General features: G+C 43.7%; 2 protein-coding genes across 4 annotated transcripts in view; both read left to right on the top strand.

Annotated features, from left to right (window-relative positions):
- Positions 1–4,047, top strand: part of PLEKHG1 (pleckstrin homology and RhoGEF domain containing G1) — a 139,239-nt gene extending 135,192 nt beyond the window's left edge. For both annotated transcript variants that reach the window (XM_075035988.1, XM_075035989.1), the window contains one exon: positions 838–4,047. In XM_075035988.1, the coding sequence (XP_074892089.1) occupies positions 838–1,940 (1,103 nt within the window). In that variant the 3' untranslated portion in view covers positions 1,941–4,047. The remainder of the gene's footprint in view (positions 1–837) is intronic.
- A 236-nt stretch (positions 4,048–4,283) lies between these two features.
- Positions 4,284–22,046, top strand: part of MTHFD1L (methylenetetrahydrofolate dehydrogenase (NADP+ dependent) 1 like) — a 160,999-nt gene continuing 143,236 nt past the window's right edge. Inside the window, exons 1-8 of one of the 2 annotated variants that reach the window (XM_075035984.1) lie at positions 4,284–4,414; positions 5,518–5,602; positions 9,316–9,366; positions 9,444–9,497; positions 11,400–11,524; positions 12,681–12,781; positions 13,708–13,832; positions 21,176–21,287. In XM_075035984.1, the coding sequence (XP_074892085.1) occupies positions 4,308–4,414; positions 5,518–5,602; positions 9,316–9,366; positions 9,444–9,497; positions 11,400–11,524; positions 12,681–12,781; positions 13,708–13,832; positions 21,176–21,287 (760 nt within the window). In that variant the 5' untranslated portion in view covers positions 4,284–4,307. The remainder of the gene's footprint in view (positions 4,415–5,517; positions 5,603–9,315; positions 9,367–9,443; positions 9,498–11,399; positions 11,525–12,680; positions 12,782–13,707; positions 13,833–21,175; positions 21,288–22,046) is intronic. The other variant, XM_075035983.1, reaches the window with a different exon arrangement.

The following is a 22,046-nucleotide window of genomic DNA, read 5'->3' as shown; positions in this document are numbered from 1 at the left end:
TGAAATGAGTTTTCTGTGACTGCTTCTAACATGAATAGTCCTTTATATCTCAGTTCTTGTTGTTACTTGATAAAATTGGGAAGAAATAGTGGGGTAGTATCAGGAAAGATCAACTCAGCTGAGGCTGGAAATAGAAATCGTGCCTGAAGCACTATTGGCCTCTTTACAGAAAAGCAGTTATTTCCTTTAATAATGTGATCTTCAGAGTTTGACTGAAAAGGTGTATTTTCAGGTAGGTTCCCCTCCTAACAAGTCATGTATGTTTGCTCAGGTACCATCCACATCATGCCGATAAGCATAAGGAATGGGACCAAATAAGAAAGAGCTGGTGGTCTTGCTCTATCTAATGAATGTGCAAAGTCATGGATGGATGTGCACCAGCTTTGGAACTATTTTTGCCTGTGGTCAGTTGAAACAAATTGGAGACATGGAGCCAGTGGACTCCATGCACTAGAGTGTCATTGCCTTCCTGTGATATTTATAAAAGTCCCTAAATATCTTATTTACCAGGCCATTTTCTGAATGTTCTTTTCCATTTTAACATGAAACAATCAGCGTATTATTGGAACCGTGTGCTACATTGCGTCCTGCATGACTGTTCACTGTCACAACGTATTTTATGCTTCATTTTCTGAATACAATGTACTGAAATGCAATGCAATGCACGGCTCTTCTGGTCTCTATTGTGTCATGTTACTTTGTTAAGGCTGAAGATACTGACACAGCTGTAAACTTTTCCCTTGACCAATACAAAGTGTTTTGAGATTTTTAAATTTTCACATGACTCATTCGAATGGATTGCTTGCCTCTGCTAAGTTAATTCTCTCTCCTTTCTAGGTGCCAGAATAGCTGAATATTCCCAGCTTTATGACCAAATCGTCTTTAGAGAAAGTTCACCTAAGGTCCAAAAGGAAGCCTGGGCCACTCCTCAGGAGCCATCAGCCGGGAGGTTTTCCACACCCGTGGCTGCATCTCCTCCTCGTTCCCAGGCTGCCAGTGAATGCTCAAGAGCAGAAGATTGGCTTTTGCATTCTACGTACAGTAACGGTGAGCTGGCCGACTTCTCTCCATGGCCTGAATCCCAAGATCCGAAGTCCAAGAGCTCGTATACAGAAGCTGGTACAAAAAGCAATTCAAGGCAGTTGCCGTCAGCTGGCTCGGTGCCTTCCCTTCAGATTTCTAACCGTTTGCATGTTCCAACGCAGAGGTGGAGCGCCATTATCAGCCAACCGAACAAAGAAAATTTACATCAAGATCACGTCTATAACTCTCTTGGGAGAAGAGTAAGCAATGTAAAACCGCAGGCATACAGCAGGTCGCAGTCGTCTTCCTCTATTGTGGTCAACAGGTCTGGAGAATCAATCGTATATCCTAATGAAACGGACAAGAAAAAGCTCCATTCGAATAGGAACTTCCGATTCAACAGCCATCAAACGCCGGGTATTGCTTCAGGATGTACAGGGCCTGATATGAGAAAGCAGATCCCTGAAAACTGTTCAGATATGATTCTGCAGGATTCTCAAAAGGTCCTGAGAGTGAACAGGGCCTCCCCTCTGACGGCACAGATGGCCACTCAGAACTATTTTTCGAACTTCAAAGATACTGAAGAAGGAGAAGGGGATGATGATGACTATGTCGAAATAAAGTCTGAAGATGAGGGATCTGACCTGGAGACTTCTCAGAACCAAACGAGGAAATTGGATCCTAAACTGCGTAACGAGGACGCTGCCCCTCCTGAAACGCTCTGCGGCAAAACTGTCTCTTGTACTCCTGCAAAGTCCGCCAGCAGCAAACACGCCCTTACCCCGTATCTGACTGCATATAGTGATTCGGATAAACTGAACGACTACCTGTGGAGAGTACCATCTCCTAATCAGCAGAATATTGTCCAGTCCTTAAGGGAAAAGTTTCAGTGTCTCAGTTCAAGTAGCTTTGCTTGATGCTTTCAGTAATTTCTAGCTGCACTGCCTTGTCATGACAGAGTATATACTAGGACAATCAGTACTGGCATCATGTATTTCCATAATATTACACAATCAGGCATTGTATCACAGTAATATTATAAATAGATGTGAAATGTATCTTTTTAAAAATGGTTTAGAATCCTGGAAGTAAAAAGGCCACGTGCACGCTGTCTGGTGTCTCGCTCCGTAGTGCAGGTGGACTTCGCTCCTATTTAACTGTTGCATCTCTTCCCTTGTTAGGTGTGATACCCTTTTGATTCTTCCCAGTGAACCAGGTGTGATGCCATTTGATTCTTAAACCATTTTATCATGCGGAAACCTTAGTATTTGGACTTTTGAGTTGGTGACCAGTGTTCTGCATCCAAAATACCTACGTGATTACTCTGGTTACATACGGGAGCATTTAGCTGAGCAGCTACTCCTGTGACTGTGCAGATTTCTGAGCAGGGTTCTGGTAATTACACCAACATGCTACATGTGCAATTGCACATACTTTTTGCACATTACTTTTTGTCAGACAGATTCCAAGTGTGTGGGACCAATGCATATGCTACATTACTTTAGAACAGGCTTCTTATGTTTTAAACAAAATCGAGTTCTAGTGCTTGTGAGGGATGCCAGACTGATAGCTCTGTGTCTGAAGCCTCTCCTACTTTCCATAACTGCATAGTAGGCAGAGAACGGGCAGTGGCGGCTTTTTGTGTGAACCTGTGGATGTGACGCTGTCCTTGCCTGGAGGATGTTTTGGGCAGGAGAAGGGGGGCTCCGCTGCTTGTGAAGATGGCTAGACCGGGTTTGGTACCTCCAGTGATAGTGATGGTGGCAGTTGTGACAGCAAAATCTGAGTATATTGTAGCTCAGAGCCCAGCAGTTGAAAGTCACTGTGTGTGAGTTTGCCAGGTAGCTGTATTTTATACACAGTGGCCTGCAGGGCATTTTCTTGAGTCCCAAAGTCAGTGACCCCAAGAGGGACTGAGGCTTGGCCAGGTGCTTGGGTGAAATATTAATCATGGGGCATGTTTGGCCCATAGGGTGGTTCAGCCATACTGCCGGTTGAGTGGCAAGCTGCCCTCCCCAGGGAATGTATCTCTGGTAGTAGGAAATGGCCCTTCCTGGCAGAGAGAGGTAAAATATGTATTTTCTAAACCAGGCAGGGCTGACTCTAATCCAATTTATCTACAATAGAAGTAGCTTAAAAAATGAGAATACATTCCATTCTTTTGCAAATAATGTGTAGGCTGAATGCTGCCATTTAGAACGAGAACAGGCTTTCCAATATGATGCACGTTTGCTCCCCTTCGTCATCTTTGTTGCAGAGCTTTGGATTCTGTTACTTGAAAACATTGTACCTAAAGGAAAGCCTAAATACGTCTACACTGATCATCTTGTGTGAGTGGTGTTCTTATTTGGTGCTTAAATTCTTCAGATTACGTGGATAAAGCCAGTACTGAGTTAAACATATCAATAAAGAAACGAGTTTCATTGAAATACTGTTTTTACTAACCACCTATCACTCCCCTCAGCTACAGAGCACTGTACTTCCAGAACGGCCGACTATTTACTACATTGGTTACCCTGAGGAAAACCTGAAGTTATCGGTGTACAGCTAATTATTTGTAGACTAAGATTTAAGGATTTGAATTTGTTAGAATGGATTAAATTATTTACCGCACGTATCTTGCATTGGCTAGGGATTGTTATTTTGAGGGCTGGTTGGTCACGGGACTTACTAGCTCGTACCACTGGGATACTTGTTACCGTCAGCGCATCCACTGCGATAGGACCCGCATCTATCTAGTAAAATCCGACTGCGAAATAATGTTGTACATATTTAAGACGCCGAGGTGTAGCAGAGCCCGTATTTATTTAATATAGCTTGTAAAGTATTGTAAATATGAATAGAAGTTAAATCTGTGCTTTCCCCGCGCACGTCTAGATTTGTTTAAACGGCTAGGGGTTTAACTCGCATCTCATGCAATCAGTGAAGTTTGGGGAGGGGGGGTGGAAACAGACAAAAAAGGGACTTGTACTAGCCTGTAACTTCTCCCAGGGACCATTTCATACTATTTTTAATAAACGTGGAGTATGCAAAAGCTTTGGGGTTCCGTTCATTGGGGTCGGGGGGGGCGTGGTGCTCGGGTTTATAAGCGGGGAGGAGGTGATGTTTGGGGGCGATTTGGGTCTTTTTTGGTGTTTTCTTGCGGGCAAGCGGAAGCGAAACGGGCCGGGGCGGGGAGCGGGGCGAGGGGGGGGGGGGGGCGGTGCTCTCCGAGCACCGCCCCCCCCCCCCCCCCCTCGCCCCGCTCCCCGCCCCGGCCCCGCTGAGCGGAGCCCGGCGGAGGGATGAGGAGCGCGGCGCTGAGGCGCTGCCTGGCCCCGGCTCTCCCCGCCGCCCTCCCGCCGAGCCGCGGGCTGGGCGGGCGGCGGGCGCGGGGCGCGGAGGCGGCGCGGTAAGAGGCGCACGGAGGTGGATGGAGGTGGTGGTGGGGGGGGGCACCGGCTGATGCAACCCGGGGAGACCTCGTGGAAAAAAATCCGGCCCCCCCCCCCCTCCCCCAGCCACCGGTTGTTTTGTTTGGGTTTGGTTTGGTTTGGTTTTTTTCGTGGGTTTTGTGTGACGGCGTTTTGAGGGCGAGCAGAGCGGGGGGGTACGTGGCGGTGGTGCAGGTGAGGCTGCGCATGGATGTGCGCCTGGAAAACGGGTTGGGTGTGTTGCTCCCCCCCCCCCCCCCGCTCCGCCGCTTCAGACCCAGCTGGGACAGTTTGCCTGCCACGGCATTGACCTGAATTGGTCTTTGGCCCCTGCAAGGGGGGAGGGTATGAGGTAGCAAAAAAACCTACTTTAGGCTGTCTTTTCCTCTATTAGTCTCGCCTGCTGTGGGAGACAGACAGACAGACATCTTTCAGGGGGTGTCCTCCTTCCCCTCCGTGTGCAGAAGGTAACAGAGGAGAGCTGACAACCACTTACCCAGAAAACTATTCTAGAAAGCATTCCCAGTGCCTGGCTGCCGCCTATTTTTCCAAGAAGCAGCGTGGCAAACAGAGCTCCTCTGTCTCCTTGCTGCCCGCGGTTTTGAATAGCTTCCATAAAAGTGGCTGGTTTGCTGCTCTTAGGGCTGGTGTTGCCTGTGTTAAGCTGTAGCAGCCCTAGGTGTAAAGACCTCTGCTTCTGTTGCTGCCTGGGTCTAGAGTGTGGAAACGAAGGACCCACCTGAGTCAAGGGCTTGGGAGGGGGTGGTGGTTCCCTGCTGCACTTCCCACGGTGGGGCTGGAAGCCTTGTCATGAAATAGCGTAGGTTAGCTATAAAATTTTGGGCATGTCAGAGCAATGATGCATGTAGCTGTAAAACAAAGGTATTTTGGTCTGTTAAGGTTTTATGTACCTGCCTGCTGAACACCAGCCTTCACCATTTACATCCATCTGTAATTTTGGTGATTAAAAGCATACGTGCCCAAGCATTTACTCCATAGTGCTGACTAACATGGGTTTCTGCTGACTGATGCCAGGAAGATTTATTTTGCTAAAGATTTGCTTGTTGTTATTATGTTGCAGCAAAATCACCGAGAATGCAAAGAAATCCTTGGCCTCTCTTAAGAGGGAAAACCCTCAGCTTGAGCCAACGCTTGCCATTATTCAGGTAAAGTATGTCTGTATCCTCACTGGCTGTGAGAGATCTGCTTTGGTAGCATTGCTCGTCTGAAACTTCAGAAGCGCACAATACAGAAAGTAACTTTTATTGAAGCAAAGCAATAGGAGGAGGTAATCCCACCAGACTGTAGATTGCCCTTCTCCAGGCCTGAAACAGCCACAGCAAACTTCAGGCTGTGGGAAAGGTTTGCAAAGGAAGGAAACAATTTTATCCCTTCCTCCTTTTGCTAACATAGTCTTCCCCATTGTAAGTACAGATTGCTTTTTCTCGCAGGTAGTCGAAGCTTGTTGAGATAATTGAGTTAAAGTCAAAGCAGTTGTTCTCAATCTTTATTTAGCTTGAAGCTTTTGTTGCAGTCCTGAAAAAAGTGTTTATGTGCCTGAAGATGTGGGCCTCCCTTCACCTCCCACCCCTGAAATAACATTGCCGTGGTTAAGGAAAGACACTGCTCCTTCCTGCCAGCCTTACTGCCTTTGGGCAGCTGTAGCTTATGACTGCATTGCTGCTGTCCTAGGGAGAGGGAAACCACACTGAAAAGTCCTAGTCAGCTCAGAAGGGCTTGTGTGAAATAAATGCTCTGTGTAAAATGTCAGCATCCTTTAGAAGTAGCAGCACTTTTGAAGGTGAAGCTATCTTGTAATTCAGAGCTAGTTTATTACTAATGCCATGAAGAGCCTTCCTTTCCAGCCCATGGGCGCTGCCATCTTTGAGATAGGCAAGCGAACTCGTAGATGAGGATTGCTATCCCTGCAAAGCTGAGAGATGTTCTTCTTTAGATTTCTTAAGGTTTCAAGGCCAAGAAGCTAGGGATATTTGTCATTCAGAGTGGAATCCAGAGCCATGCAGGCAAAAATGGTTTTGTCCTGTTTCCTAGGACAATGGCGTTGGTTTTGAGTTGGCGCACGCTGAATCTCTGACCTAGGAGGTTTTAAAATTAAAACCTAACTATAAATATTTTTTAAGTATTAATAGTGAATCTAAGAAGTGCAGCACCAACTTTATTTCAGTAGGTCTTCTAGCGAGGCCACCTGAACAAGGTCTCCCATCTCTTACCCTCCGCGAGTAATTGCGGTTAAAGTTTTCAAATAGCCCTTTAAGGCTGTAAGTTTAAGGACTGCTAGAAAAGCAGTGACCCGTCTTCTCAGTGACCTGTTGTTTCTCACTCCTGTCTTGTCTCCGTCCGGTTGCAGCATGAGCTGGATTGGGGCAGTGATCCACCCTGGGCTGGAGGGTTTTGGGGAGGCTTCCTTTCAAACGTGTTAGTCACCGAGTCTGGTTTTCTGCATGGCCATGTGAGTGTTTTATGCTGGGATTAAGGAAGCGATAGTGTTAGGGTGGGAGAGAGCATTGTGACAGAAGGGGGAGGTTCCTGCTCACTTTTAATATCAATTGAGATGCACCTACATCAGTGTTTTGGTTTTGATCACGGTTGTGCTTTAAATGAACATCCCTCTTGTCCCCATTTACCTCACTTGGTTTGCATCATGAGGGGGGGGTGTAGGAACAGGTGGCCTAGATCCTTCTGGATGAAATTCACCCAAACTATGTTCTCTAGCTGTCAGTCACTCTAGCTCTAGCCTGGTTGTGAGGACTGAAGCAGAACTCACTTTGAATGTGTATTTGTTGGTAGAAAGATGACTTGTTTTAGTCTGCAAATGGTCTTGTGGTGCTCTGCTTTACTGGGTAACACGTGCAAAGCCTTAAGATTCATGCTGCTCTCCACGTGCTGCGTTGCAGCCAGAGGAGCAGAGGGAGGGCAGTGAAACGGTGTCCTTTGCCAGCCGCTCGTGGGTAACAGCAGTCAGCGTAACGTGGCACCACCACTGCAGCAGTACTGGGAACGAGCAGTTGCAGACTGAGCCTGCTCTGGAATGGCTTTAGATGCGTTTTTTTCCTCTTGAGCCATCTGAACCTGCATTGATACTGAGATTGATACCTGCATTGCTTATTATCCGTGTTGAACCTCAGTTGGAACTGCGCAACAGCAAAAAAAGATTGGTGTCTGCTTCTTAACTTTGTTGAAGTTGAAAACTAGTATGTAGCAGCAAGATCCTGCTTAGCAGAGGATCTGTTGCCCTGCAAAGCTCAGCGAAGCACTGCCAGCTCCCCTGCAGCCCCTGCCCTGCCCCTGCGCTCTGCCAGCCCACGTCCCGAGCTCTGGCGTGGCCTGTGCCGCTGCGCGGGTCGTGACGGGAACACGTTCAGGGCAGGCACTTTCTGCACCCGTGCGAGGTGAGCGTTCACCCGCCAGTGCTGCAGGAGTGAAGACGTTGCAGGGGACAGTGCGGTACTGCTGGTGGCTCCATCCCAGTTAAACCTTTTGAGCAGTCCCGGTGGTTACATGTCAGCGTGGGGGTACAGTCCCACATTTGCTGAGCTGCTGTTAGTCCTGGCTCTTCTTCCCTCCCCGCAGTGTGAGCTCCACACGTGTTCTTAATTCAACTGCCTCTGTGCTGCCCCTCACCCCCAGCCGCTGGATTTGGGGAGTGGGAGACTAGTAGTGCAGCAGCAGGGATGCAGGCAGTGCTGGGCTGGGGGAAGGAGCCGGGAGATGGAGGCCAAGCCCTTGTGCCCTCTCAGGAGCTGCCTTTCTCTGCAGAGCCTGTCCTTTTAAGTGCTCTTGGTTTTTTTCGTTGTCAGCAGTCTGGAACCATTTGGGATTAACGGGTTGGTAAATTGTTACGGGCTTGAATCAAAATCACTTTGGGTGATGCTAGTGACAGTCGAAGCCAGCACTGGCAGCTAACCACTGAGTGAGCGGCTCAGCTCTGACACTGGCACCGAGTCCTGTGGAAAAAGCTATGTAGAATGTGTTCATGAAATTGTAACAGAGCCTTTTAAAATTATTTATTTTGGTCCAGTTGTCTCGGTTGGAAGACAGATTTTATACATAATCATATAGCTGTGAGAAGTGTTTTACTCGTTTTGCTATGAAGCCACTAACATTTTTGAGGGTGGAACCTTCACTGATCTGTTGGTAGGTTTCTAGTTCTGGGTATTGAATTCTCAGTTTTATTGTTACAGTATATCAAAGTATTTGAAGAGCCTCCTAAGACTCAAGAGTAACTTGAAGAGTAAAATTCAACTGTATTTATTACAATTAAATATCATAATATATATGGCGCATATAGGTGTAGAGATCGCCGGGAGGAGGATTCCTGGGTGAGATGGTCTCCCAGGTAAATCTGCCCAGGAGACGCTTCTGTCCTAGCACAGGTGCCTGCTGGCAGTTGGGAGGAGCTGATAACTTCTCTCATGTCTGTATTGACAGAACTCACTGCAATATGTGATGATAATGATTTGCCTCATTTTTGGTGGTGAGACAAACCAGTGTTAGGTGATACGGGGACAGTGCAAGAAAAGCTAGTACTGCTGTTACCTATTTCACCCTTGTTACATGGCCGGATGGAGAATGGTATCTTCAGATACAGACTGGTACCTTTCTTAAATGGTAAACTTACATTAAGGAATTAGCCAGTCTTGTCTATAAAAGCCAGGCTAATATCAACACACACTTAAACTAATGAAGCCAAAATAAATTCACTGGATGGCCTTCTGCTTCTTTCTTAGAATTGCTAGGCTTTTTATTTGTTTGAATACAAGTAGACACAAAGATCCTCGCTATGTTTCTTGCATGGACCTGTGCATTTTTAAATGTAAATTTATTATTTTAAAACTTAGTTTCTGTTTTGTTCCCCAAGGCACATAATGATAATTTGGTTCAAGAAATAAACAAGAACTTTGCCAAAGAGGTAAGCTTTAGCTGATACACTTGTTATTAATCATGAGCTACTTGCTTTTGGTAATTATAAGTGTTTTCTTTTGTCAGGTTGGTCTACGTGTTATTCACATCTCTCTCCCTGAAGGCAGCAGCACAGATGAGGTAACTGCAGTACCTGAAGAACTCTTCTGTTTTTGCTTTTGTCATAAACTTATATTTCTTGCTGACATGAATTGTCACTTTGAACGGATCTCCATGAACTCAAATTAGGGTTGGAACTGCCTAGCTCAAGCAGCAAGTATTATCCCCCTGTTGGCAAGCATGGGAAAAAATGGAATCAATGGGCTTGTCTGCTGTCCCCTTGAAAGCTGAGGCAGAATCAGCAGAGTAATGTTTTGTTTTCGTGTCTGGTATTTAACTGCAGTGTCCCCTCATACCAGCATGGGAGTCCTGTCTCCCACAGTTGCTCTTGTGACTGTAGTTGATTCTTGCCCAAGTTATTCAGGGAAATTAAAAATTAATTGATTTAGAGGGGGAGGGGTTTGAATTTATTTGCCTGTTTATTGATCTTGTAATGCTTAAAGTATGGATTAAAAAAATCATCCACCCCAAATCACTAGAGGGCTGAATTCTTACCTTGTCAAAGGCATTAGGTTGGAGGTACAGCACTAGTACCAAGTGTGTTTTAACTATAGCAAACCATATTAACATACATGGTCCTGAGGCATCTGAAAACAAAACCAGCAAAGGAATCTGCAGTAAAAGATGCCAGTGTTCCCAGCTGGCCTCCTTGTACTTGGTGAGTTTGATAATCCTGCAGGCTTGTGGGTTTTGTGTACTGTTTTGTATCTGGTACACTTTGTTTTTAAAATGTTTTCTGGCTTGCAGTGTTATCTTGAGGACAGTTTCCAGATATATTGAGAGGAACTTACTGTGGAGAATATTAGGAGTCCAGTTTAGTGGATGATGAATAGTCAGCTACCCATTTAAGAAGGGCGGGCTTTTGAAATGAAGATCAAATACACTTTGCTGTTGGTAAATGTATTTTATGTGCTGAGTAACAGAGTAGGAAATAAGTAAAATACAGCAAGTATGCAGCAGGAGTTGCTGTTAATTTGAACTAGTATCTTAGGAAGTGGCTGAGCTGTGTATGTCAAGGAAAAAGCAGGGTATTTTTGTTATTTGAAGAAAGTTACTTTCAATAAAGTTCATAATGGTTTGCTTACTCTCCTGCTTACTGTGACAAAGGTTTTTTTCATTTGTTAAAATCCACCTGCTAGCTTGCATTCCCTGGTTTGGGAAGGTGGGAGGGATTTCAATACCGTGCACTTTTTGTTCTGCCATAACTGCCTGGGTACAGTAAAGGTAAGTTAATACAAGATTGCTTTACTCTGCATGAGTTGTAAGTATTTTAGATGCTGTGATGATGTGTTGTGGCTTAACCCCAGCCAGCAACTAAGCACCACACTATTTGAACTCGCATCTGGTTCAGTCCTTGAAATTCATAAACTTTTGTGCAGCGCCTTTTCAAAATAACAATTCTTCACAAGATGACTGTCAGCTCTTAAGATCAGGGATTTTGAGAGGGAAATTGGTAAAAATATATGCTGGCTTAATACAATGTATTTTCTCTCGTATAGTTGTTTTTTCCAGTGTTACAACTGGAAACACAGTCCATGTTCTGTGTTGGGACGCGATCTGGTCCTATTTTAACCTATGTTTTAACTAAGACTTCTTATTTCTAAAAGCATCTTCTGAAGCTGTGTCGAGCTTTTGCTGAAATTTGGAATGGCGAAAGACAAAATGCTTTTGGCAGCGTAATGTCATGTAATATGTGCCAGCTTTGCAAAATGTTTAGAACAGTGTCAGGGTGGCTTAATTTGGTAAGCCATGGAAATATAAAACAAGGAAAGTGAGTTATTGCTTTTCATTTAGAAGTTGCAGTAATATGTGAGGGAAGCAAAGGTGGCCATAAGGTAGTTTTAAAATATAGGTTTTATCCCCTTCTAATTAGATTCTTCTTTTGTCTGTTCTGATCTTTAATGCTTTTTATTAACTTCCTAGATTGTGTATGAAATCTTGAGACTTAATGAGGATCCTAACGTGCAGGGCCTTGCCCTTGACCTCCCAGAAAGCTTATATAGCAGTAAGGTATTAAACGCTGTGAAACCAGAGAAGGATGTGGACGGGTAAGTGAAGCACTGAGAAATAATATTAGCAGATGCAAGGTTGATGGCTCTCTAAGATCAATTTTCCCCTGTGCTTGTCATTAATGGATTCCTCAGTCAATGTGTCTGGCTGTGCTATTGAGCAGTGATAGAAGATGCTGCTGAATCAATGAGAAGTCTTTTGCTGAAGTAATTTTGATCACTATCTTTTTAATCTTTATATATTGTATATTCAGGACATGGTCTTTTCAAAGAAATCAGAAACAAAGTTCTGATTTTCTCATGTTACTTAAGGTATTTCAGTACTTCAGTAATACAAATGGTAGTCACGAAGTACTGAACATAAATCCCAAAATTTTCACAAGAAGGATTGATAAAAGTTGCAGAAAAGGTTTTAACTTCCTTACAGCACTCTCTCGCAGTGGGAGAGTAGGCTATAATAGTTTGGACCCATTAGCACAACTTTCCAATCAGTCTTGAGTTGCACTGCTCTCTGGAGGGACCATTGGCAGAATTTAGGTGTCCGGCTTACCATTTTGCTGCTGTTGCAGCCTTCTTGCCCTCAGCAGCAGACAGTTACCCATTTTTAATATTCTTTTTTTCCACTCTCACTTTTTTTTTTTTCATGTGAGGAAAAAAAAGTGAAAATCTTGCAAATTAGTTACTTTTCTATTATCTGGAGTACTGGAGATGGACAGAGAATGGAAACTTGAGAGCATCCTTGTGTATGAGAGAGAACGCGGTGCAATGCGGAAACACCTGAGTTCCCCCCAGCGAGCCAGCCTGAGCCCAGAAGGATGATGATGGTTTATTGCCTCCGGCTCAGCTTGGCCCTGGCAGCACTGGTCTGGTTCCACTGCAGCCACTGAGGTGTTTTGGCCCGATGTGCCCTGGGTAGCTAGCCCACTGCAAGGCGTAAAGAGCCGCCCGTGTATTGTGGGCTCGTGTTACTAGTTCTAACTCACAGATCCCCTTCCTGGCCTTTCTTGAGGCTCAGTGTTTGTCGAACTGGGATGTCGGATGATACAAATTAGCCACAGTATGTGTCTATCAAAGGATTTACTTTTATGAGTCGCCTTTGCTCTTGGGATTAGCTGTTAGCCATGTTACAAGCGTTACTGAGGATTTGTGTTACACAACATTTTTTTTTTTAACTTGCCGTATTTTTCCACTGCAGACTATCCGATGTAAACCTAGGACGCTTGGTACGTGGTGATGCCCATGACTGTCTAGTTCCTCCTACAGCGTGTGCTGTGATGGAGCTTCTTGAAGATATAGGTGAGAACTTCTATCATAATTATTACATTAATTTTAGCCTAATTAATTTTCTCATTTTTAGTCCTGACTGAGAGACAAATATAATCTCACCCTGTTGTGTTTTCTGGTATGTGTTGTTTTCCCAGCCAGCATATATTTGTCTCCTGCTAGTGAGGAACCTCAGTGAGATCAGAATGTAATACTAGCAGAAATGGGTCTCAGTCCTACAGATTTTGGAGATTAGGCAGGGATTACCTGCCATCAGCAGAGTTAATCTCACTGAAGCCACCTGAGACATCTGAGTCTTCAAAACCAAAAATACAAACATCACTCAGGGATTTCACTTGACAATTTTGATTAGTGTGAACAGTTGGAGAAATCCAGGTCTGCCTGTAAATAACTGCTGAGCGAATCTTTTGGTTTGAGTTGTATTGTGTAAATGCTAACATTGAAATGGCAGATTTAAACAAGTGGCTTTACAGTGTGTGAAGACACTGTTAGTTTAAGGTAGCGATTCAGAAGTAGTCTCTCTTACAGCGATTCATAATTGTTGAGACAAGGATTTCTGCAACAGAACTGTAAACAGGAGGTCCAATGTACTTAGTTACAAATATGAATGAAAGGATTTGTGCAAACAAAATACCAGAAAGCCAGAAGAGCAGTATTTGCTTACTAGAATTAGAGAGTCGCCAGGAAATAACTTAAAACCTGTGGTTTGTGTTACCGCATGGGCTCCGAAAGAGTTTGCCCGTAACACCACAGCCGCTGTGGTTGTGCAGGCACGCGATGCTGTCCTGTCGTGAGCCACTTTGCCAGCTCCTCTGGAGGGCTTTGGTAGTGAGTGGCCTGGTAAAGCCGGGGGGAGTTCATGTAGATGCTCCAGCGGAGCCTGGTGCTAGTGCCTTTGCAGCCGAGAGCGGCTGAACGACTTGCCTGGTGTCACGCAGGTGGGAAGACGGTGCTGCTGGTGGGAGCCGGCGGGGCGGTGGGTGCCGCCCTGCAGTGCATGCTGCAGAGGGAGGGAGCGGCGACCCTCAGCTGCCGGTGGAAAGCCTCTCAGCTGCAGACCAAGGTGAGCGATCTTCTGTTTGCCCGGTGCCCGGTGGTCATCCTGCATCCCCACCGTCCCGGCATCCCCACCGGCTGCCCTGTGCTGCCGTTCCCAAGGGGGAGACTCGGCGTTGCAGTCGCGGGCGGCACTGGGGCACTGAAACTTGCTGGTAACCAACGTGGGTTAACATCTTTTCTCCTTCCTGCTTGCTCAGAAATGGTGCTCAGGCAAACAGGGGCCTCTACCAGAGTATTACATATGTAGCAGCAGCTGCTATAACTTCATTATTTTACACCGCTAGCTGTAAGAGAAAGAATTCGGGGTACAGTTTAAAACAAATGTGTTAGGTATCCCTTTTTCTTTCCTTCAGTGTGAGACAGGGAGGCTAGCTTTCTTCTTGTCCTGTGATATAGTCATCTGTATGAAATTACTTTCATTGAATTTGTATCTTAAAGGTTTGCAAATGCTGCCTCTTTTGGGACAAGGAGGATCACAATCTTTATCTTTGAAGACAACTGTAAAAGGATTCAGAGAAGTTCAGGAGCCTTAATCGGAAGGATTTAATTTGCATGGTCTTCCAAGTCGCTTTTTGCAGAGGTTTTAGCAACAAGTTAGAAGTTGGTATGACTTCCTGTCAAACTTCCGAGTTTGTTCCTTAGTCCCAAATTTCATAGAATAATACAACTGGGAAAGTGTTATCCTTTGGGTATGTGCAGAGGGGTTCAGATATTTGTTGTAAAAGACGTGCATGTACTCCAGGGGCTGATTGCAAAGTCACTGTAGGGGTGAGGTGCAAGGGACAGCTCTTGTGTTATATTTGATAGCACATGCCACAAGGTGGCAGCCAATACAAAATTATAGAATCAAACCTCTGGGTTTTGAAGGCAGGGATAGGAGGAGGAAATAAGTTTAAGCAGCTGTGATAGTTAGAAAGTTCTCTGGCAAACCTGTGTTTTCACAGCTGTGGATGTTTTTGTCAGGCTTGTCTCAGCTCTGTGCTTTAAGTGACTGACGGCACTTAGGAAACATATGCCTCTCTCGGAGATGGGCGCACTGTCATCTTAATACTAGCCATGTCTCATTCTCCAATTATTTCTCGTTGCTTGGGATTGTGCTAGAGGACTGGTTTGGGCTGGATGGGGTGAGTGACAGGGTGGCCAGAGGGGTTTCCACTGGTTCACGGCAGAAGACTTGGACCGGGCCAGAGCTGCTTGTGCAGTGCTGTCAATATGCTGGAGAGAGATCTATTTCCTTCCATCCAGATGCTTTCCCATAATCGTGCTTTGCTTTTTGGCATTCCCTGTAGCTTACCTATTGCAGCAGGTCACTGATTGGAAACAGAATAGGAGGCCTAGGCAGCAGGCAGTTTGAGGCTTTGTGCATCAGTCTTCCCAAGTTCATTTTAACTTCTGGCAGTAAAGGAGTTTCTGCTTTGCCTGGAGGTCTAATCAGCAGAGCTCAGGGGAAACCTACCTTCCTCTTCCTCGTCTGTAAGCCTGGAGCAGCATGTCACCAATAACCCTCAGAGCACTGCTGAACCTGGCTGGATGCAACTGTTATAGTTAACTCTAGCTCCTAGATGAAATCTAATGCGCTTGCAGGGAAAACTATCCTGTTTCATATTCCCAGAAGCTGGAGAGTCAGAAACCGAGCACAGATTTCCTACTGGACAACAAGGCACTGCTGTCTTGTGGCAACCTGTATTTGAAGTACAGCGTTGTTAGGTAACATGATTATAGCTGATGATATGAATTTATTTTCTCTTGCTCGTTTGAAACCCTGATTAAGTAAAAACAGTTTAAAGGTTCACAAGCTTTCTTCTCTTGAGTTTTTTTTAATTTGAATTTCAGGTAAGAAAATATGTTAGTTGATGTCGACATTTTTCCAAGACTTGGAAGAATTAATTCATGTTTTGTTTTTGCTGCACAATACACTAACTTTAGACATGGCTGTATGCTTTTTCTCCTTCCTCTGGATGTGATACCTCTACAGTAGCAGTCTGCGTGCTCTTTTTTGGAATTATAACCTATGATAGCATAACTTCACTTATGAAGTGAGGAATGAACTTAGGAAGAATATGAACTTTTCATTGGGGATGCATTTGGTTTGCAATATATAGCAGGAAAGGAAAAATTGATCTTAAGGGTAGGTGTACCTTATTTGTCTTAATCCATTGGCCAGGCCCATTTGCACTGAAGCACTAATCCTGAACTTAATAATGTAATGCCTTTCTTAAGCGGGTGATATATTACCTTTGACTAGCTCTGCTGATTTATTCTTCTTTTTAAAGGATAGCACAACAACAAGTGTTTTCTTTAGAAATTCTATTGATTTAAATGAGACACACGACACTAAGGTTGTAGGTTTTTTTGGATCAGGTTTTGTATTGCTGTGGACTTTTTATTGCTTCTTTTACTCATGCACTTTTGCAAAAATACTTTGAAAATGATCAAGAGAAAGGTATGTTTTAGTCCACCTTAGGAAAAGTCTAACAATGTAGAGGTAGCTCTCCTGACAAGCAGCCTAATACCATCTACCATCTGACTTAGTGTGCTCCTTTGAAGCAAGTCTTCTCTGTCCTATGGCAAGAAAAGGGAATAAAATAAATAATGGTACATTTTAATTTCCTTGCTTTCACCTGCATGAATAATGGACACACTTTGCATGTTCTTTTCTCTCCCCACTTCATATTTTGTTAAGGTGAAGAGATTATTAATGTTTCTTTTTGTTCCATTTTGGGGTTGCTTGACTTTAGTTATCAAAAACAGTCATCATGGCACAGCTGACCCATGTCCTTCAACACTCTTGAGCCTCCTGGGTTTTCAAATAAATGAAAGTAGGTAAGATGTTATCATTCTGTTAAGTTTTGTGTAGATAACTCTTCAAAGCACAATCACTGCAGAGTGCCTGAAGAGTGACCTAGTGACATACTTTCGGGAACATCTCGCTTGTTGTCATTTAAAAATGGGACTACTCAAAAGTCCATTCAGCGTTACAGGTGAAGAATGGGCACTAATGTGCTTAATCCTTTATAATGTTAGAATTAGGCTTTATAGTTTGAAAGGAGGTTATGAAATAGATTCAAATTGAAAAATACAGCTTATTTTCTTGCCAAAACATGGATAATACTTAGTACCTATGAGAATGTAGAATTTCATTTCAGCTGCCTAAATTCAGTCAGTCACGATTTCAGCACCTTATCTTAAATGTATTCTGGATGTGAACCCCATCATGCCTAATTTAAGAGAGCTGCTATCCGACAATTTTGTTGTAAAAGGACTGAAAATTGATCTCTCTAGCTATAATTAGGAATGGCAAACTTGTTTGTAAAAGCCTGGTTGAGAAGCACAAGAGTGGTTCAGCTGGAGTGCATGGATGGGAAGTTCCTTTTCAGGTTGGACAAGAACCTCTTTTGGCCACAGTCTGCTTTTCCTTAGAGGCAACACTTAAGCTTCAGACTGTTAGGCATCTCTTAGTCGTTTACTGTCCTGTTTTTGCTGTCTTGATAAGACCAAGAGTCTTGGTTCTGGCAGAAAACTACATTTCATATTGTAAGCATGTAAGGAGGCATGAAAGAACATGAGACCAGTTATGTGGATCCCGTAAGAGGAGAGGGAGGCTGCGTGAGAGTTTCTAATGACGATGCTGTAGACAAAGTATTTCTGCTTCAATATTTTATGTGCATCATCTCTGTTCCCTGCAATTTGAAGTTTATCTCCCTGCCTGTGAGCTAGAGGAACAGTTGCTAAAGCATGCATTATAGCAGTAGGCTTGAGCCCGCAGTAGAGATGTGGACCTAATTTTCACATGCACTGTGTAGGGCAAGTGCATTCAGGCCGATGTGGTAGGGAAGGGGCTGTTGGTGTCTGGACAAGAAGACGGTAGCAGGGAGCTGGTGGCTGCTTGCTGCGGCTCATCCCTGAGCACCATGGCCGGGGGGTGGGGATTGGAGCAGACCATGCATAGTTGTCCCACAGGGTTGCCAATGATTTGCAAACCTTGAACTTCCCAAGGTAGAGATAGAGATAGACGCGAGGAGAAGATGCCTGGGTGGAAAAAGTACCTGAAACTAGTCATTGACTTAAAAAAATTTCAAGATTTCAAAAAGTAATTAGAATTGCTGTAATTGAAGTGGAACCTGTAAACTGATGCGTAAAGTTATTTTTTTCTTAAGGACACTTGTGAAAAAACTTTGAATGAGGTTCCTATTCCTCATCCCATTTCTTAAATTTTAGCTGGCCTATACTTCATACCCAGGAAACCGAGGGCTTTTACTTTTCAAATAGTAATTTCAAATATTTTTTTCTTTGATCATGTATTTACAAGTGGCTTTTGTAGCAGTCAGTTTTAACTATAGGGAAATGAAATTTTTATGCAGGCTTCATGGCAAAATGCGTTTTCAGTTGTCTGGAATATACAGCTACTTTGTACCATTATCATTAAATACTTGGCCGGAAAGTCTGTATTGTTGTTTTAACATTTGGTGTTCTGTCTTGGGAATGGGTGGTGCTTCTTAATCTGCTTCTACTTAAATCTTGGTGGAGGGAGTCATATTTTGTTATGAGGTAAGGTTTCAGATTATTTATTGGCACAGCTCTTCCCAACTGAAAAAATATTTACCGGTGAGGAGGCAAGATACTACTGGACTATTAGCTTACTTGTCTTCAGCCTGTTGCCTAGTACATTAAGGATGGTTTGGCATGATGCTTGTCATTCCTTTCTCTAGCCTGCCTGGTGGCACGCAGCCTTGCTGTCCGGGGAGCACTGGGCCATCGGTTGCGTGTTCCCCCTCCTGGGTATCTCCTCGACCTTCTGGCTATGGCTGCCTGCAGCATCTGGTTCCCGTCAGATGCATCCTCTGTCTGGGGACTGTGCGGTGCGTTTGCTAGGGAGGTTGGATGTGATGATTTCATAGGTCTTTTCCATCTCTAATGTCTGTGATTTGTTTCTGATGGAGGAGATGAGCCTGCACATGACTCCCAAGGCTTGCTGGTTGCTTTAGTGATTTACAGGCAGTCAAAAGAGTAGGTTATGGCAAGAGAGGAGAAAAAGCAGGGGTGGCATGGGCACGACTTCTTGCAAGTGAAACCAAAATGCCCCAACAGAGATCATATAAATCTCTTCCAAGGACACCCAAAATTCTGTAGACAACTATTTTGATTTCAGTGGACTCTCTCTCTCAGTCAAACAAGTTTCTGGATATAATTTTTTTAAAATACTCACAGGGGAAGAAAAATTCTATAAAGCATTTGTGGCACATACTTTATTGACTCTCCAGGAACTTTTTCAATAGTTGCACATAAAATACTTGCTTATAGGAAGAGAGTTACAATTGTATCTGTGCATGTTGGTTGGTGTTTTTCTTTACTTTCCAGATCAGTGTTGCCTTCAATCCGTAGGACAACTGTTTGCTGAGACATGATACAACTTTTTTTCATGGCGAAGGTGGGGCAGGGCAATGAGATGAAAGGTTCAGCTGGTTTTCCGATACATTTATGGGTATGTGTGATGTTAGCCATCCAAACTAGTGTTAACATTGGCTACAAGAATGATTATGTTCAGCTGTTAAAAACATTTTTGAACATTATGATCGGTAGTCATAGAGATGAATATTTGGTCAGGTCAGTTGTTTTCTGGCATTATAGTTACATTGGATCAATTCTGTCATAAGTATGTTGGCTGAACATTTGTCAAAATTATTACTTGTTGCATAGAGCTCTTGACTGGCTCATCGTTTCATGATGCTAAGTGGTGCACAAAGCTCTTAGTCCTTGTCCCAGAGGCTTTGCACGGGAAGACATACCTGACTTTCAGTATATTAATTATAAGTGCTAGAATATGAATGCTTTGTTTCTTACAAAAAAAAAAGGCTGGGTTCACATAACTGAGAATAATCACTGTTTTTCTATGTGTTGATGATGCTGACTGTTACAGCAGAGACTGCCTCCTTTTGCAGGGGAAAGCATACCTTCAGCATAGTATTCTTGGTACACAAGTCATTGCAACATCTTTTTATCCAGATTTGCTTGCAGTAAGATTTAACCTGATGCTGGTCAAGCATTATGACTTATGTAGCCTTCTAGGAGTGGCATATAAGTTGATATTTGCACCAGATGCAGGAGTGTAAGCAATTTAGATAAGGCTGAATGACTGTTGAGACTGCACGTTTGCAGGTAATCATAGCAGTGTTGCAGAACTTCTGACTGAAGCCTGAATCAGCTCATTGCATTAGTCATTTGTCAAGCAAGTAAATCTTCTCCCACACTTTTGGCTTTGTTTCCGCATCTGGATCTCTAAGGAGGGTTAGGCCATCCTTGTGTCCTCTGAGGGGAAGATGGAGCTTTTTTAGCTTCCTGCCTTTTCTGCCACAGTTATGCTCTTCTCCCCTCCTGAATGCTGAGTTGTGCCAAAAACCTGCTATCCTGACAGGATTTGTAGCTGTTCTTTCTTGGCCTGAGTGTTCGGCAGGGTTGCATCAGAGCACTTTTGGCCAAAAAAGAAGCTGGAACGCTTGTCAGTCACAAATCAATTCATAGAGAGGCTTGCCGAGTTTGTGACACTTGGTATTAATTTACATTTTTTAAAATATTCCCAAAATCACTGTATCTGTGATTCAGGCTTGAGGCAGTGCTGTGCCCATATTTTGCTTTTTTAATGGATCTTTATGCATCTTCCTCTGGTGCTGTCCCTTATCTCATGGTAATTCTGGCAATTGGTACAGAGTCCTGTTTCAGAGGAGGGAGGAAAGGAAGACACTTATGTCTTTGATTATAAGAATTTTTGTAGTAACAGTTTTTGCTCCATCTGTCAGGTTGAACTAAGTCAGAGGCACTGATTAGCAAACATGAACTGAGAAGGAAAACAATACTTTAATTGCTATTCTTCAAAGGCATTGATGTTTGCAGATCGGGTCATCTTGCATTCCCATCAGCTGGCCTGGTTTTCTACTGTCAGATAATCTGACTGTACTCTTTGTAATTGCCTATTTACTGTCTTTCAACCTTTCTTTTTCTTAAGTCTCTCCAAGTTATCTAGTTGGACAGGACTTCGGACCATAATAGGGCTTTTTCTTTGAAAGTATGTAATCCCCATTAAATATTATTGGTGCTGACTCTGACCCCGCTTGCCTGATTTCACAGTTTGCTTACCTGACTTCATTTTCAATCCTATTGTTCTTAAATTTCATGTGGGGTAAGAATCAAGCCATCAGTTTGGGTTTTTTTTTTTGATGCTGTTGTCTGCAAATACTCTGTTCAAAAGACTGTTGCTGTTTAAGTCTGAATATTATAGGATGCATATTCAAGAATGTATTTCTAACATTAAATGCTTGTTTTGTTTCTGGGGGTGTTTTGGGCTGTTTCTAGCTTCATCACGCAGATGTGGTGGTAGTTGGCAGTACAAAACCTGATGATGTTCCTGTGAGCTGGATAAAGCCTGGAACCACTGTTATCAGTTGTTCTCGTGACTTGCTGTCAGGTAAGAGGCATTAAAAGATAACAATTCTTGAAAGCGGTGTACGGCGAGTCTTTGAGATAAGTGCTTGGCACGTTGGTGACAATGCAATCTGGTTAAAAGTTACATCTTTGGGAGAGCGCCTTTAAAAGTGGGTGCTTGTGTGCAGGGGAGGCATACACATGTCTCTGATGTATAAATAGGAAAAAGATGTCAGGTGAGGGAAGAAAGGCTGGAACAGATTCTTTGTACCAGGATTGTTAAGTAAGTGATGATCCTATGGATTCAAAGAATTCAGAGGGAAGACTTTTGGGTCATCAGATTAACTATTATTTAGTTTTATACAGTGTGTTATCTTGTGACTTCTGTGGATTCACCTGGAACATGGGGAAAAGAGAAGAGGGGCAAAAATACCAACTGCAAAGTACGAACTGCAAAGTGCTGCGAAGCTGTGTGTGGAGAATGGTGCAGGAAGGAGTAGAGAAATCATGTAGCTAAGAACAGGCAGAATGTCTCCTGCAGCAACTACTCCTACAAAAAGAGTTTGGATTCCCCTCCCTCCTCCCCTGACTGGTTGAGGAGCGGGTATATGTTCATTAATTTCTCAGTTGAAAAATGCTACAGAATTTTATTAGGAATAAAGCTAAAAAAGCTTCCCAGAAGTTATTCTATTCTACTGCTAGAATTGCATTTCCTGTAAAATTCTTTGACATCCTGTGAAGATCTCTAGATATTTTCTAGATTTTTCGTGTGTATATGAATTTGACTGTTCAATGTCCAGAT

Source organism: Buteo buteo, chromosome 9 (assembly GCF_964188355.1).
Source record: "Buteo buteo chromosome 9, bButBut1.hap1.1, whole genome shotgun sequence".
Taxonomy (NCBI): Eukaryota; Metazoa; Chordata; class Aves; order Accipitriformes; family Accipitridae; genus Buteo; species Buteo buteo.
Note: the sequence above shows the minus strand (reverse complement) of the source record. Positions and strands in the feature narration are given on the sequence as shown.